Source organism: Aythya fuligula, chromosome W (genome assembly GCF_009819795.1).
Source record: "Aythya fuligula isolate bAytFul2 chromosome W, bAytFul2.pri, whole genome shotgun sequence".
NCBI classification, from domain to species: domain Eukaryota; kingdom Metazoa; phylum Chordata; class Aves; order Anseriformes; family Anatidae; genus Aythya; species Aythya fuligula.
The window spans coordinates 943,930-960,155 of NC_045594.1; the positions used below are offsets into that span (position 1 = coordinate 943,930).

Genomic DNA, 16,226 nt, shown 5'->3' on the forward strand with positions numbered 1-16,226 from the left:
CTTGTGTGAGACACTGTCCGCCCCTGTTAAGTTCACTATAAAAGTTAGGCTATTCGGGCAATAAGATGGAGCATGATCTGACTCTACTGGTGTCTGTTGTGCTTTCGGCCGTGCTTCCTGCAACAAGCCCTCATGCCTGTCCTTCTTTCTTACCTTCAGCTTTCCCTGGTCAGTTACGGTATTCTGGTATGCATTCCGGTTGTTGTTGCTTTGGGGTGCTTCTGGACCAACTATTCTAACCCCCGTCTCCCTGCACAAAGATCAAATAGTTTTACTTCCTCCTTCCTTCCTGCCCTGGTAAGGAAGCCCCCTTTGCTAAGTGCTGGCATGGCGTAAGGATGCCTGAAAGCTGGATTCTCAGGGGCTGTGAGGGCACTTCACTGTGAGGGTGACAGAGCACTGGAACAGGTTGCCCAGAGAGGTTGTGGAATTTCCTTCTCTGGAGATACTCAAAACCCACCTGGATGCCATCCTGTGCATTCTTCTCATCCTAATCCAAAACATAGTACCCTACCAGCTACTAGGAGGAATATTAACTCTATCCTAGCTGAAACCAGGACAGATCCATAGTTCCATAGCTCCGCGAGTGGCGCGGCCAGAGACGGATAAGAGAGTGTGACATAAGAAAGAGAAAGGAAGAGTCTCGAGAAATTTGGTGTACGGTACCACTTGCACGGTATAGTGCTTGGCAGTACACCCCCATTTTCCAGAATCGGAACGTTAGTGTGTGATACCCTGCAGGAGGTCAATTTCTGTAGCAGCACACTGACATGTGCTAGGAAAAATGGGAAATATGAGTTCCAAGGGGACAGGGAGATATCCCTGGGGGAGTGCCTACCAATAGTTCTTCTTGAAGAATGATAAGAAATTGGAAAAATAATCTCAAAAGAAGAGGAAATGATAAAAGAAGAAAATGAAAAAAAAAGAAAAAGAATAAAAATATTGTGTATCAGTCTGGACAAAAGAGCCAATTAAGGAAACAACAGTATTTTGGACAAAATATGGGTCTGATGAAAACTCAGGCTTTAACTTTATATGTAAACAATAAGATTCCTTTTTCGGAGAAGGAGCCAAGTTATGCTCCCTATAATCCAAATATTGCACCGGCGGCAGCAGCAGTCACTCCAGGAAGGGAGACAGGGACTGCAATTAACACTGTCCCTAGAGAAGAGCGTACTCTAGGCTCTGTTAAGAATTAGAACAAGATAGAAGAGAGATTGAGAGTTTTGCCTTCCCTGATACTAACAGTACTAACACTGTGTATCCTCTTAGGTGAACTACCCCCTCCTCCTTACTGGCAGAGAGGTGTTAGGGGTTTTAAGAAGGAGATGAAGTCTTTAATTGAGGACCCCATCAGGCTAGCTGAACTATTAGACCAGTTCCTAGGACCTAATTTATACTTTTTTTTGGGGGGGTAATGATGTCTATACTAAGTATGTTGTTTATAGGGGAAAAAAGGGGAATGATCAGGAGGAGAGCTGCTATACAAGAATGGGAAAGAGCTCATCCTCCAGGACGAGGGGTAATATCGGCAGAGCACCCACTTGCCGATCCTGGTTGGAATAATAATAATGTGCAACACAGAAATCATATGAGAGACTTGGGGTCAGAATGAGAAAGTACTTGGGGATGAGACCTGAGGACCCACTATCCCAAGGGCTCTTGAAAGTTCATTGTGTGATTAAAGCCTGGCCAGATACACAGAAAGAGCTCCAGAAGGTGGGGGGATGTAGTGAACAGTCACTGGGGGCCCACCTGAGGGAGGCCCAGAATGTGTATGTCAGGAGGGGAGATAAGAAGGAAAGACAGAGAGCGAAACTAATGGTATTCACAGTGCACCAGGCAGTGAGGCAGAGGGTTGGAGAAAGGAAGAAAATCTTCAGGGGGAGTCAGGGCCAGGATGGAAAGGAGAGGAAGAGAGATGAAGGAATGGCAGGCAAGGAAAGCTACCTGTGTTGCAGCCTGAATCCTAGCAGGGATGGGCTTTGATAAGATGTTTTAAGTGTGGTCAGGTTGGCCACTTCAAATAGGAATATCTGGAGTGGAAGAAGGAGGAAAGAAGGAAAATGGGATGAAATATGCTATATTGATATGTTGTTTCAGCATCCTGGAGGGAAAAAAAAAAAAGTATGGAATTAAGTTGGCCCCTGACGGAGCCTTTGGTGAAAATACAGGCTGGAGAAAGATAGAAAGAAGTGTTAAAAGGGTTGTTGAAGGTGTTAAAGTTGTGGTATGTAGTGTTTGACAGAGCTGTTTGAAGTTGAATGAGCAGGGAAAGAGGATGTAGGCATTATCTAAGTAACAGTCTAGACGTTTTGGTATATTTGCTGTGGTGTTTGGTCAGTTTCCCAAGGAGGTAAGGACATAACACAGCCTCCACCAAGGGCCTCTCTATGGGCTGTGGGAGGGCTTCGTCTCCGGAAACTGGAGCATGTCCTCCCGTTCCCTCTTGTTTGTTTTTTTTTTTTTTCTGACGCTGTGATGTGACAGTGACAGAGGCATAGCGGAGGTGCTGCTGATTGGGGACACGGGAATGTGGGCACGGAGCGTTAGGGATGCGGTGGTGACGTCACGGGTCCGTGTTTGGTGTCGTCTTCGCGGCGTCGCCCTGCCCCCTACCTGCCGCTGTCTGTCACCCGCCTTAGCCGGCATGGCAGTCCTCCATCCCGGCCTCCTCTCCACCGGAAGTTGACTCCAATAGCCATGGAAACGCGCCGAAAGCGCTGCAGTCGAACTATCTCCCCTTGCCGAGCTATTACGCGCTCTGGCTCCGCCCACTGCACCCCCGTTCTCATGAATATGCAAATGAAGGGGGCGACGGCGGTGGTGAGCCCGGAAGCTGCGTGGCTGTGTCACGGCGGTGATGAGGTTGCGGTGGGCGTTGGTGTGTGTGTGAGCGAGGAGTCGGGAGTTTTTGTTTTTCTGCTGTGTCCTCCTGCTCTTCCTCCCTCCCTGCCGTCACCATGATGGAGGAGATAGACCGGTTCCAGGTGCCTGCTGTGCGCGCAGAGATGCAGCTACTGGTGAGCGGCGGGCGGGGACGTAGTGGAGCTTGGCTGCTATCTCTCCTGCGGGAACGGGAGCGGGATTGGGGTTAGGGAGGGGAAAACGGTGGCGGAGGCTGGCCTCGGGGCTGTAACATAGTGGCTGTCCCCTGCTGTGTCATGGCAGAGGGTATGGGGGGGCGGTGGCCACCACAAAATGTGGTTCCCCACACCCCCGTTGTGGCTCGCCTACACTCAGTGGGTGGATGGGTGGGTGGGAAGGAGGTATGGCCAGCCCCGGGCGTTGCCAGTTGGCTGCCTGGTAGCCAATGGCTTCCTACATGTGTGTGGCTGGCCTTACTCTGGGGCCAAGGGCTTGCTTCTGGCATGTGTCCCAGCTATGTGCAAGCATTAGGGTGGGTGTCTGGCCCTACATCCTGCCTGGTAAAGGTCCTGCATCTTTCTCTCCTCCTTCCTTGCCTTCCTCTCTCCTTCCCCATTTTCCTCCCTTTCTTCCCTGCCTCCTCAAAACTCATGACCTGTTGGCATCATGGTCAAGGCAGGTGGCTTCAATGCACCAGCTCCTGTTGGCACCTGGAGGAAGCAGATCCCATCCCAGCACCTGGTTGTATGGGGTGAACTGCTTGGAGAGGTATGATGGACTTGACTGAAATGCCTGTACAGATCTCCTGGCAGCGGGAGCAAGACTGTTAGTGGCAGGTTCATGTTAGCCCTGAAGGTGCTCCTGAGGCTTGTGGTGTATTGAGCTGTTGGCTGTCTAGAGTTGGTGTGTGTACCTTGTTTTTTGTGGCAACTAATGTTTATCAGCTAAATAAAAACTGAGAACACAATAATTGGCTTGCGAACAGGAGGGCTTTACTATGCTGGTCTCCAAACTGATTACCTCCCAGTGACAAGAAAACGCTTTGGTGACAAATCATGGAAATAGTTTCAGGCTGATTCTTTCTTTCTTTTTTTTTTTTTTTTAATGGTTTGATATTTTAGTCTGTAACCTTTGTGATGGGAAGAGAACTGTCCCTACGAGATGCTGAGAACTTGCATGCTTACTGTGCGTTTTTGTTGAGCATGGTGAGGCTGGCCCTGTTATACCTGCTGGTGAAGGCAGTAGGCATAGTATTCAGACGAGCAAGTTTAGAAAAGTCATTGGCAGACCAAAAAAAACCCAGAACTCTTGAATACTTCCTAAAGCAGTTGGGATTTCTTATGCCTAATAAAATCCCGTAATAGTAGAGGGATGGAAATGGTACTTATGCAGCACATGTTTGTGGAGACACAGAGTGGGCAGAACCTGAAGAGGTGACTTAGTCCAGCCCTGCTGTCTCAGGGTAAGATGTTATATCATGCAGCAATGGTAATAAGCTTAAGAAGGCTTCCTTCCCGTCCTCAGCTGCCAAAATTATGAAAGTTTCACAGTGGAATTTCACACGTTTTTTTTTTTTGTTTGTTTGTTTAAAAAAAAAACCTCCGAACACAGCTAAAGTTTTTCTTTTTTTTTTTTTTTTTTTCCCCCCTATGATTCAGGGTTTCTGTGTTTTTTTTTTTAAACGAAGTTCATAGTGAAAATGTGTGCATGCGAGGGACTGCTGCAGCAAGTGGATGGTGGGGGATTCTTCCACGTGCCTGGAAATGCTGGCGTCAGTCTCAGGAGTAGGGCAGATCTAGTCTGGTACAGCATTTCCAGTGGCACCACCTGCTTGTAGCTCCTGGTCAGCACCTGGCACGCAGGCACTGGTGCTTGCAAGGCTCCTTGCAGTTCAGAAGCTGACTAGGGTTCGTAGCAGTTGGCTTGTGTGGCCCAATTCTGCCCCATGCTGCCTTGTTGTTCTATGGTAGCTACTGCTTGTCCCATTTTTCTTCCCCCCCCTCCCTCCTTACCCCATTTCATGTTTTTAAGTACAAAATAACCTGTGCATCTCAGGACTTTTTTTTTCCCCCCTCAGTGGAAAAGATTCAAATTCCACATGGTCCCAGGGACAGCGGTCTGTAGAATCTCGTTTTCCAGGTGTAACCTGAGAGCCAGAACTCCTAAAATTTAAGAGAGAGGTACAGCTGGTAAATGCTTAAGGAAAGCCATTCTCAGAATGTAGTCTGAAGCCTTTCTAATCCTATAAGTATCCACACCTGCCACCAATACTGGCATTATTGTTCAGTTGTCTGTCAGAGGTGACAGAGTTAATAAATAGTGAAAATGTAGGTGGTTCTTTGTTTCTGTAGCTTTTAACTCTTGTGTTGGGGGGAAAAAAAATCTATACAAGCTGATGTAGACTTGTTCTATGCCCTACTTGTATGTATAAATTGATCCACTTGCTGAGGCAATCAGCTCCAGGGCAGATGCGTTCTGCAGTGGAACGGGGGATTGAGATGGGCAGGGTTTTTATTTCCAGCATCGAGGCCACTTGAAGCAGCCAAGGTAGCTGCTAGGACCTGGCAACCCTCGTGAGGGAGGCTGACAAGGTGTAGGCAGAGCCAGCAGTGCCCCCTCCATGGCTGATCAAAAGCAGCCCCTAGGGAGCATGAGTGACCAGGGTGTGGTGTGTCAGAAGGGTGTGGTGCGTCAGTTTGTGCAGACAGGGCACCTCGCCACTCTTTCACAGCAGTCTTTCCCATCCGTACTTGTAACCTGCTTGCGAGGAACCTGGCCATGGTATCAACTAGGCAGAAAGCCATGACCTCCACATCTCTTGCGGCCTCTCCAGCCACAGTCACCGATGTGACTACTCAGATGGAGGGCTCGGGGAAACACACCACCGTTCAGGTCTTGGGCTGCAGGGTGTGCCTGAGTCTCCTGTTGGTATATGACAGCAGCAGCGAGGGGTATGCCTGTGGGAGGTGTGCCCGAGTTGAAGAGCTGCTCAGCCAGGTAGTGGAGCTTTGGGAGGAGGTGAGCAGGCTCAGGAGCCTCAGGGATTCAGAGCAGGAAATTGACTGGTGGAGGTGTACTCTACCCTCTCTGAGACAGACTCAGGAGCCTGCCGCAGCACAGGTGCCTCCTGCTACGCAGAAGACAAAAGTTCCCTCATCCCACCAGGCAGCAGGAGGAAACCTAGGTGTCGTGGTTCCGCTCGAGTGGGCAGCCAAGCTCCACCACAGCCGCTCTCTCACTCCCTGCCTCAAAGAGGAATGGGGAGAAAATATGATGAAAAGGGCTCAAAGGTTGAGATAAGGACGAGAAGATCACGCAGTAATTATTGTAACGGGCAAAACCGACTCGGCATAGGGAGACAGTAGGATTTATTGCCTATTACTAACAAGCTAGAGAAGTGAGAAACAAAGGAAAGAAACCAAAAGCACCTTCCCTCCCCATCCACCCTCTTCCACCTCCTCCCCCTGAGCGGTGCGGGGGAATGGGGATTATGGTCAGTCTACAGCGCTTCTTCTCTGCCGCTCCTTCTAGGTCACTCTCGTCCCCTGTGCTGTGGGGTCCCACACACGGGATACAGTCCTTGATGAACTGATCTGGCGTGGGCTTCCCACAGGCAGCAGCTCTTCCAGAACTGCTCCAGATATGGGTCCGTACCACGGGGTCCATCCCTCAGGAGCAAACTGCTCCAACCTGGGTCCCCCATGGGCAGCAGCTCCTGCCAGGTCACCTGCTCCTGCGTGGTCTTCTCTCCATGGTCTACAGGTCCGGCCCAGAATCTGTTCTGGCAGGGGTCTTCCACAGGCGGCAGCCTCTGTCGGTGCAGGGCCACCGTGGTCTCCTCCACGGGCTGCAGCATGGAACCCTGCTCCACCGTGGTAGTCCATGGGCTGCAGGGGGACATCCTGCTTCACCATGGTCCTCACCACAGGCCGCAGGGGACTTCTGCTCCGGCGCCTGGAGCACCTCTCCCCCTCCTTCTCCACTGACCTTGGCGCCTGCAAGGCTGTTCCTCACTCCTCTCACTCTCCCAGCTGCTGTGTGGCACAGTGTTTTTTTCCATCTTAAATATGCTCTCACAGAGGCGCAAAACAACATCGCTTATTGGCTCGGCTCTGGTCAGCAGTGGGGGCCAAGGGGGGGAATGGAGGCAGGTTCCTGTTCAGGGTGGTAGGCGAGCCCTGTCCCTGCCCACCTCACCTTCCCATCTACCCTTATGTACAGGTATGAGGCTCTAGAACACCATAGTCAGAACAACGAAGTAGATGAAAGCCTGTCCCAGTTGGAGAGGGTGCCTAAGGCAAGGCAACCTACCCCCCGCATTGCTACATCATCTGTCAAAAAAGAAAGAAGGGTTATTGTCATGGGGGACTCTGTTTTGAAAGGGACAGAGGGCCCAATATGCTGACTGGACCCAACCCACAGGGAAGTCTGTCGTCTCTCTGGGGCTCAGGTGAGTGAGAGACTTCGTTAAGAAAGTCAAGCGCCTGGTATGGCCCACCAACTACTACCCGTTACTGATCTTTCAGTCTGGTAGTGATGAGGTAGCTAGGAGAAGTCTGAGAGCATTCAAAAGGGACTTCAGGGCTTTGGGGCGACTACTTAAAGGATCAGGGGCACAGGTTGTGTTTGCCTCTGTCCTTCCGATAGGGGGCATTGCCGCTGACAGGCAGCCTCATCACATTAATGCGTGGCTTTGGGACTGGTGCAACCGGCAGAACTTTGGGTTTGTCAATCACAGGAAGGTCTAAGTGACACCAGGCCTGCTGTCACCAGATGGGATGCCCCTCTCTCAGAGAGGGGTAAGGATTTTTGCTCAGGAGCTGGCAGGGCTGCTAGATAGGGCTTTAAACTAGAGTCGAAGGGGGAAGGGGATAAAACCAGGCATGCTGGTGATGAGCTAAGGGATGGTGCACTAGAATCAGGGACTGTGTGCCAGTGAGGTCCTTCGGTCGGCTCCATAAGGTGCTGCGTGTAGGGGGGTGCATTTGAAGTGCTTCTCCACAAACGCGCGCAGTATGAGGAATAGAATGAATGAGCTAGATGTCTTGGCCCAGTCCCACAGCTATGACATCACTGGCATAAGCGAAACCTGGTGGGATGAGTCCTGTGGCTGATGTACTGCAGTAGATGGTTACAGGCTCTTCAGGAGGGACAGGCAGGGTAGGCAAGGTGACGGGGTGATGATGTATGTGAAGCATGGGCTGGACTGTGTGGAACTTCAAGTTGGGGATGGCAAAGTTGAGAGCCTCTGGGTAAGGATTAAGGGATGAACAAATAAAGGGGATGTCATTGTGGGAGCCTCTTACAGACCACATGGCCAAGATGACAACGCCGATGAATTATTCTTTGTAGAACTAAGAGATGCATCGAGATCAAGTCCCTTTGTCCTTATGGGGGACTTGAACTTGCCAGACGTCAACTGGGATCACCACACGGCCGACATGAGCAAGTCCAGGAGGTTCATAAAGTACCTCGATGATAACTTCTTGGTGCAGGTGCTAAGGGAGCCAACTAGGAAAGGTGCCCTCCTAGATCTGTTGCTAGAGAACAGAGAGGGTCTTGTGGGAGACATGGCAATTGGTGGCCATCTCAGTCATAGTGACCATGAAGTGGTTGAGTTTAGGATTTATGGTGACAAGGAAAACTGTCACCAAAACTTCAGCCCTGGATATGGGGAAAGCAGACTTCAGGCTGCTCAGGAAACTAGTCAGCAAGGTCCCCTGGGAAACTGCTTTTGAAGGCATTGGTGTCCATCAAGGCTCATCAGTCTTTAAGCACTGCCTCCTAAAAGCACAGGATCAGGCAACTCCAAAATATCAGAAGTCAGACAGGTGGGGCAGAAGGCTGGCCTGGCTGACCAGGGATCTTCTACTGGAGCTTAGGCAAAAAAAGAAAGTGTACGGCTGCTGGAAGCAGGGTCAGGCGATGAGGAAGGAATACAGGGATGCTGTTCGTGTTTGTAGGGAGAAAATTCGTGTGGCCGAAGCTCAACTAGAGTTGAAGCTGGCCATGTCTGTGGGAGACAATAAAAAAGGGTTTTTAGGTATGTGAACAGAAAAAGGAGGACCAAAGAAAACATAGGTCCACTACTTGATGGGGAAGGTCTCCTCACAGACATAGGCAAGGCAGAGACATTTAATGCCTTCTTCGCCTCTGTCTTCAACACTGATTATGAGCTTCAGGACCCAGGGTGCCCTGAGTGGGAGGACTATGACGGTGGGAATGACAAACTCCCAACCGACCCTGAACGCGTGCGGGATTTGCTGCTCCACCTGGATCCATACAAGTCCATGGGTCCGGATGGGATTCATCCCAGGGTGCTTAAAGAGCTGGCTGATGTCATCGCAGGACCTCTCTCAATTATTTTTCAACGACCTTGGGAATCTGGAGAGGTCCCAGTAGACTGGAAGGTGGCAAATGTTGTGCCAATTCTTAAGAAGGGTAAGAAAGAAGATTCTAGCAACTACAGGCCTGTCAGTCTCACGTCAGTGCCTGGTAAAATTATGGAGAAGATGATTCTTGAAGTTATTGAAGTGCACCTGCAGGACAATGCAGTCATTGGTCCCAGCCAACATGGGTTCATGAGGGGTAGGTCCTGCCTAACAAATCTGATTTCCTTGTATGATAAGATCACCCGTCTGGTTGACCAAGGGAAACCAGCTGATGTGATCTTTTTGGACTTCAGCAAGGCTTTTGACATGGTTTCCCGTAGGATCCTACTGGACAAAATGTCCAGCGTACAACTTAACAAAAATATCATCCGATGGGTGAGCAATTGGCTGACAGGCAGGGCTCAAAGGGTTGTGGTAAATGAGGCCACATCTGGCTGGTGGATGGTCACTAGTGGGGTCTCCCAAGGCTCCGTTTTAGGGCCAGTCTTCTTCAGTGTTTTTATAAATGATTTGGATGTAGGACTAGAAGGTGTCCTGAGCAAATTTGCTGATGACACCAAACTTGGAGGAGTTGTGGACTCGGATGAGGGTGGAAAGGCCTTGCAGAGAGACCTGGGCAGATTAGAGAGCTGGGCAAACACCAGCCACATGAAATTTAACAAAAGTAAGTGCCGGGTCCTGCACCTGGGACGGGGCAACTCTGGCTTTATGAGATGCTGGAGAGCAGCCCCGCAGAGAGGGATCTGGGGGTCGTGGTTGACAGCAAGTTGAATATGAGCCAGCAGTGTGCCCTGGCAGCCAGGAGGGCCAACCGTATCCTGGGATGCATCAAGCACGGCATCGCTAGTCAGTCAAGGGAAGTGATTGTCCCACTCTACTCTGCGCTGGTCCGGCCTGACCTCGAGTACTGTATGCAGTTCTGAGTACCACAGTACAAAAAGGACATTAAACTGTTGGAGAGTGTCCAGAGGAGGGTGACAAAGATGGTGAAGAGCCTAGAGGGGAAGATGTATGAGGAGCGGATGAGGTCACTTGGCCTGTTCAGCCTGGGGAAGAGGAGGCTGAGGGGGGACCTCATTGCAGTCTACAACTTCCTCGCGAGGGCGAGTGGAGAGGCAGGTGACCTATTCTTTGTAAACACCAGTGATAGGACCTGCGGGAATGGTGTTAAGCTGAGGCGGGGAAGTTTAGGCATCAGGAAAAGGTTCTTCACTGGCAGGGTGGTTGTACACTGTAACAGGCTCCCCAGTGAAGTAGTCACTGCACCAAGCCTGTCTGAATTTAAGAAGCGTTTGGACTGTTCACTTAGGCACATGGTCTAAACTTTTGGGCAGACCTGTGTGGTGCCAGGAGTTGGACTTGATGATCCTTATGGGTCCCTTCCAACTTGGGATATTCTATGATTATATTTTTGCCAAGCAGAAGCACAAGTCTACCTCCTGGGAGATGTCAAAAGCCTCCTGAGCAGCTGTCTCAGGGTGGTACTGCTTGAGCTTGAGCTGGGGCTTGGAGCAGGTGACCTCCAGAGGTTCCTGCCAACCTCAGCCTTTGTGGTGGTGCTCACAGAGTGTGCATCATGACACTAATAGTATTGTAATCACTGAGCAGGGGTAGAGTACTTGGCCCAGCTATGACTTTTTGCCCAAATCCTTAAAGTTCAAATGTGTCTGGAAGGGGAACCTTGTCTCATGTCCAGCTAAGGGTTATGTTGGTGTCTTAGTACAAGGCTAGGGGCTGCCCCTAACTGGAGTTGTGTGGAGCATCACTTGCTCTGACAAAGCCTGCTGGGATCTCTGGTTGCTGCAAGTTGCTTCCAGCTAATAATGGGGTTGGTCAGGGGTTGTGTTGCGGAGCAGATAAGCGTTTGTTGGGCTGGCCAGCTCTGTTGTGATTTCCCTACCCTTCTCATCAGTTGCAATGATGTGGAGGTAGGAAGGTGGCCAGTCATTTCCTTCTCTCTTCAGCCTGTTTGGATAAGCAACACTGAGTCAGGCAAGCTGTCTTGATTCTGCTTGACCTCTGCAAACATGGATTATGAGAACTGCTGCGTACTAATGCTGACCAAGAAAAGGTTCAGTGCAGGACTTAACGAGAGGGATTTGCTGCAGAGAAATGGACGGGATGGCCTACAGACCGTGGATCAACACTGGCAAGTCAAGGCCCAGTGTTTCACATCTCTGCAAGATGTATTATTCTGCATGTCTTGATATTATGGCACAACTCAGTACACATTCCTTCTGGAACACGTGACATCTTTCTATAATATTGGAATGGCTTTGATTCTGATTTCCTGTCTTGGATACTGGTTGTGCTTGACTTCCATCCCCAAAATACCTGCCCCTTCAAATTAATTAATATACTAATTTACCTGGGGTCTTGTTTACTCCTAATGCTTAATATCATGTCTTCCCTATCAACGTGATGCGAACTCAACTGTGGAAACTCTGTTCTGCTTAATTTCTCTTTGATCTCTGCCTGGTCACAATCCTTCTGTGCTCACAAAAAGGGATCTCTTCAGTAGCTGCTGGGCAGCAGGCTAGTTTCAGAGACAGCAAAGTTCCAATGTTGCTGGGGCATATGATGTGATGAAGCCTGAAACACTCTATTTCTGGGATGCTTATGCTCTGTGGGTAGCTGTCTTTGCTGATGTGGTTGGGATTTGATGTGTTAACTTGCAACTAGAGAAATACTGCAAGCCTTTTGTTGCATTATTGTTATGATTGATGCGGGTTTTTCTCCAACTTCTTTTTTGTGTGTATGTGTCTGGAAGGGTTCATAACACATCATTCTTGTTGCAGAGATAGGTATTAAACAGAGGGAAAAGTGGAGGGAGGGACGTTTGCCTGGTGAGGATGCCCCAGGGGAAGAGCATTAGTCCGGAATAGGAATGGGGCAGCCTGTACCTATATGTGGACCTATCGTAGCAAAAGTTCAGCACAGGAACCTCATGCTCTTCCCATGACTTACAAGTTTGTTGCGTTGGCTAAACTCTTGCAAAATCCTTCCTATTTTTGGTAGAATGGAATATACCAAGCACAGTGTGGTGGGGTTGTATCTTGAATTTTGGTGGTATGTGGAAACCCTCCTGAGCCCGGCTGGTGTATGGTGGCAAACTGACAGATGACAGTGTTGGATTGCACATCATTCCTATATGCTAACGCAGGCAGTTCCTGTTCTTAGCATGAAAATGCAAGTAGAATAGAAGTGCATTTGTCCACATGGCATCGGTACCACTTTTCCTGAGGAAAAAGTACCTGCCAAAATGCAGCAGCTTCAGAGGAGCTTTTCCACAAACTGCTGAGACTTTAGCTTGATTTCTGTAAGTGGCAGCTGGAACACAATATTTTAATTTCCCAGTTCTCCACCTGCTTGAAAAAGGGAACTCCTGTGGTGGTTTTACTCAGGTGGGCAGCCGAGCTCCACCACAACCGCTCTCTCACTCCCCCTCTCCTCAAAGAGGAAGGGGGAGAAAATACAACATAGAGAACTCGAGGTTTGAGATGAGAAAGGTTTAATTAAAGGGAAAGGGGAGAAAAAAAAAGAAACAATCAGTCCGCATGGAAGCACAGAGAGAAGGAAAAAGAATTATTCTCTACTTCCCATGAACGAGCAGTGTTCGGCCACGTCCTGGGAAGCAGGGCCTCAAAATGTGTAGTGGTTGTTCAGGAGGAACAGCCCCCTCCCCCACGAGAGCCTCCCTTTTTATTGCTGAGTGTGACATCAGGTGTTATGGAATATCCCTTTGGTTGGTTTAGGTCAGCTGCCCTGGTAATGTCCCCTTCCCATCACTTGCCCACCCCCAGCCTGCTGGCTCTTTGGGGGCTTGGAAGGAGTCCTGATGCTGTGCCAGCACTACGCAGCAATAGACCCAATGCTGGAGTGATATCAGTGCTGTTCCAGCTACGAGTGCAGAGCACAGCACTGTGTGGGTGTGGTGGTTTTACCGTGCTGGGCAGCTAAACCCCACAACTGCTCTCTCACTCCCCCTCTTTTAGATGAGGAGGGGGAGAAGTAAAGCAAAGAACAACTCACGGGTTAAGATAAGGATAATTTAATTAAAGGGAAATAATAATAATAATTAAATAAAGATGATTATTATGAACTAAACAATTTAACTAAAGGGAAATAAAAAGGGAGGGGGAAAGGGAAAAATAAAAAGAAGGGAGGAAAACAAACAAATAAAATAAATGAAGGCTATATGGAAGTGCAGAGGAAAGAAATTACTCTCTACTGATTCAAAGATTGAAGCCGAAATTCTTTTAAGTGGTATATTCTTTATTGCAGCGCTGGATGCACAGGGGATCTCTCCACCTATTGTGCATACCCAAAGTGGAGAGCAGTCTTGAATTTATACAATCAATCTATCAATATTCTACAAGCACCTATACATATGCATTACCTATCCCCGCGTTCCCTCGCTTCTCATGCTAATTAGCCTTTTGGCACCTTGCGCCTGCGTAGAGCCTCCCAAGAATTGTGGGCAGGGGTCTTTGGGAGGAAGACCCCGAGTCTTCCTCACAGTGTACTTTTCACCTTTGGTCAGGAATCAGCTGAATTGGCATGTTTCTTAATTGCAAGAGCTGGTTGTTGCTAATTCTCGTTTGTTGTATCTTTATAATGAATTCCAATGTCCAGTTTTGAGATTTATAGTCCTTACATTTGTTTCTCTGTCCGTCTGCCGCTTCCTTATCATGAGTTCCAGTGTCTTGTTTCGAGATATACAGTCCTTGTCTGGGGATTGTCCTTGCCTCCCCAATACCTCCTTAATCACTACTTCCCACAAATGAACGATGATTGACCACGTCCTTGAAGCAGGGCCTCAACGCACGTAGCTGGTGTTCGAGAGGAGGACCGACGTTTTCCCAATGAGAGCCCACCCCTCCCCTCTTCTTCCTGTTTCCACCTTTTATTGCTGAGTGTGACATCACATGGTATGGAATATCCCTTTGATTGGTTTAGGTCAGCTGCCCTAGTGATGTTGCAGGGAAAAAGTGTTATAAATTGCTCAGTCTTCAAAATAGGATTATAATCAAAGTTTACAAAGGAATAGAGGTAAGCAAACAGCACTGGGTGCACTGGGAGTCTCCGCTTGTAGTGGGTTTACGTGGCAAGGTTTTGGTAGCAGGGGGCTATAGGGGTGGTTTCTGTGAGAAAGATCTAGAAGCTGCCCCATGTTTGGGAAGGGCCCCATTGTTTTCCAGATCCGAGCCAATAAGCGATGTTGTTTGCACCTCCGTGAGAGCATATTTAAGACAGGGAAAAAACGCTGCGCCACACAGCAGCCGGGAGAGTCAAGGGAGTGGGAGAACAGCCTTGCACCAAGGTCAGTGTAGAAGGAGGGGGAGAGGTGCTCCAGGCGCCGGAGCAGAAGTCCCCTGCGGCCTGTGGTGAGGACCATGGTGAAGCAGGATGCCCCCCTGCAGCCCATGGAGTACCACGGTGGAGCAGGGTTCCATGCTGCAGCCCGTGGAGGAGACCACGGTGGAGCAGGTGGCCCTGCACCGACAGAGGCTGCCGCCTGTGGAAGACCCCTGCCGGAGCAGATTCCGGGCCGGACCTGTAGCCCGTGGAGAGGAGCCCACGCAGGAGCAGGTGATCTGGCAGGAGCTGCTGCCCGTAGGGGAGCCAGGTTGGAGCAGTTTTCTCCTGAGGGATGGACCCCGTGGTACGGACCCATATCTGGAGCAGTTCTGGAAGAGCTGCTGCCTGTGGGAAGCCCACGCCGGATCAGTTCATCAAGGACTGCATCCCGTGGGTGGGACCCCACAGCACAGGGGACGAGAGTGACCGAGAAGGAGCGGCAGAGAAGAAGTGCTGTAGACTGACCATAACCCCCATTCCCCGTTCCCCTGCACCGCTCGGGGGGAGGAGGTGGAAAAGGGTGGATGGGGGGGGAAGGTGCTTTTGGTTTTTTTTTCCTTTGTTTTCTCACTTCTCTCGCTTGTTAGTTGTAGGCAATAAATCTTACTATCTCCTTATGCCGAGTCTGTTTTGCCCGTTACAATAATTATTGCGTGATTTTCTCGTCCTTATCTCAATCCTTGAGCCCTTTTCACATATTTTCTCCCCATTCCTCTTTGAGGAGGGGGAGTGAGAGAGCGGCTGTGGTGGAGCTCGGCTGCCCACTCGAGCGGAACCACGACAGTCTTTTTTGGCGCCCAACGTGGGGCTCAAGGAATTTGAGATAAGGATGATAGTTAGTAGAAGTAACGGGCAAAAATATGTGCAGGATGATTGTTAGGAATGTACAAGTTGTGAAGAATTAAGAAAGCAGTAACTGTGATATGTTAGTGTGGTGAAGGGACGAGGGGTGGTGTGTGTGTAAAATGTCCACCTTGTCGGTGCTGTAATGATGTTATGTTTATTTTGGTGTGGTGAATTCTTTTTCGTTTTGATTTAAGTGAATTTTGTGAAGGTTGTTGTGATAATTGTAAAGTAAGAGTATGTTGTGAGTAGTCTTAAATATGCTATTAACAGAGGCGAGGGGTGGAATGTAGTGGGTTTACGTGGCAAGGTTTTGGTAGCAGGGGGCTATAGGGGTGGTTTCTGTGAGAAAGATCTAGAAGCTGCCCCATGTTTGGGAAGGGCCCCATTGTTTTCCAGATCCGAGCCAATAAGCGATGTTGTTTTGCGCCTCCGTGAGAGCATATTTAAGACAGGGAAAAAACGCTGCGCCACACAGCAGCCGGGAGAGTCAAGGGAGTGGGAGAACAGCCTTGCACCAAGGTCAGTGTAGAAGGAGGGGGAGAGGTGCTCCAGGCGCCGGAGCAGAAGTCCCCTGCGGCCTGTGGTGAGGACCATGGTGAAGCAGGATGTCCCCCTGCAGCCCATGGAGTACCACGGTGGAGCAGGGTTCCACGCTGCAGCCCGTGGAGGAGACCACGGTGGAGCAGGTGGCCCTGCACCGACGGAGGCTGCCGCCTGTGGAAGACCCCTGCCGGAGCAGATTCCGGGCCGGACCTGTAG

General features: G+C 49.8%; 1 protein-coding gene across 2 annotated transcripts in view; it reads left to right on the forward strand.

Annotated features, from left to right (window-relative positions):
* Nucleotides 1-2,807: 2,807 nt before the first annotated feature.
* Nucleotides 2,808-16,226, forward strand: part of LOC116501254 (protein FAM219A-like) — a 138,855-nt gene continuing 125,436 nt past the window's right edge. For both annotated transcript variants that reach the window (XM_032206775.1, XM_032206776.1), the window contains exon 1: nt 2,808-3,023. In XM_032206775.1, the coding sequence (XP_032062666.1) occupies nt 2,964-3,023 (60 nt within the window). In that variant the 5' untranslated portion in view covers nt 2,808-2,963. The remainder of the gene's footprint in view (nt 3,024-16,226) is intronic.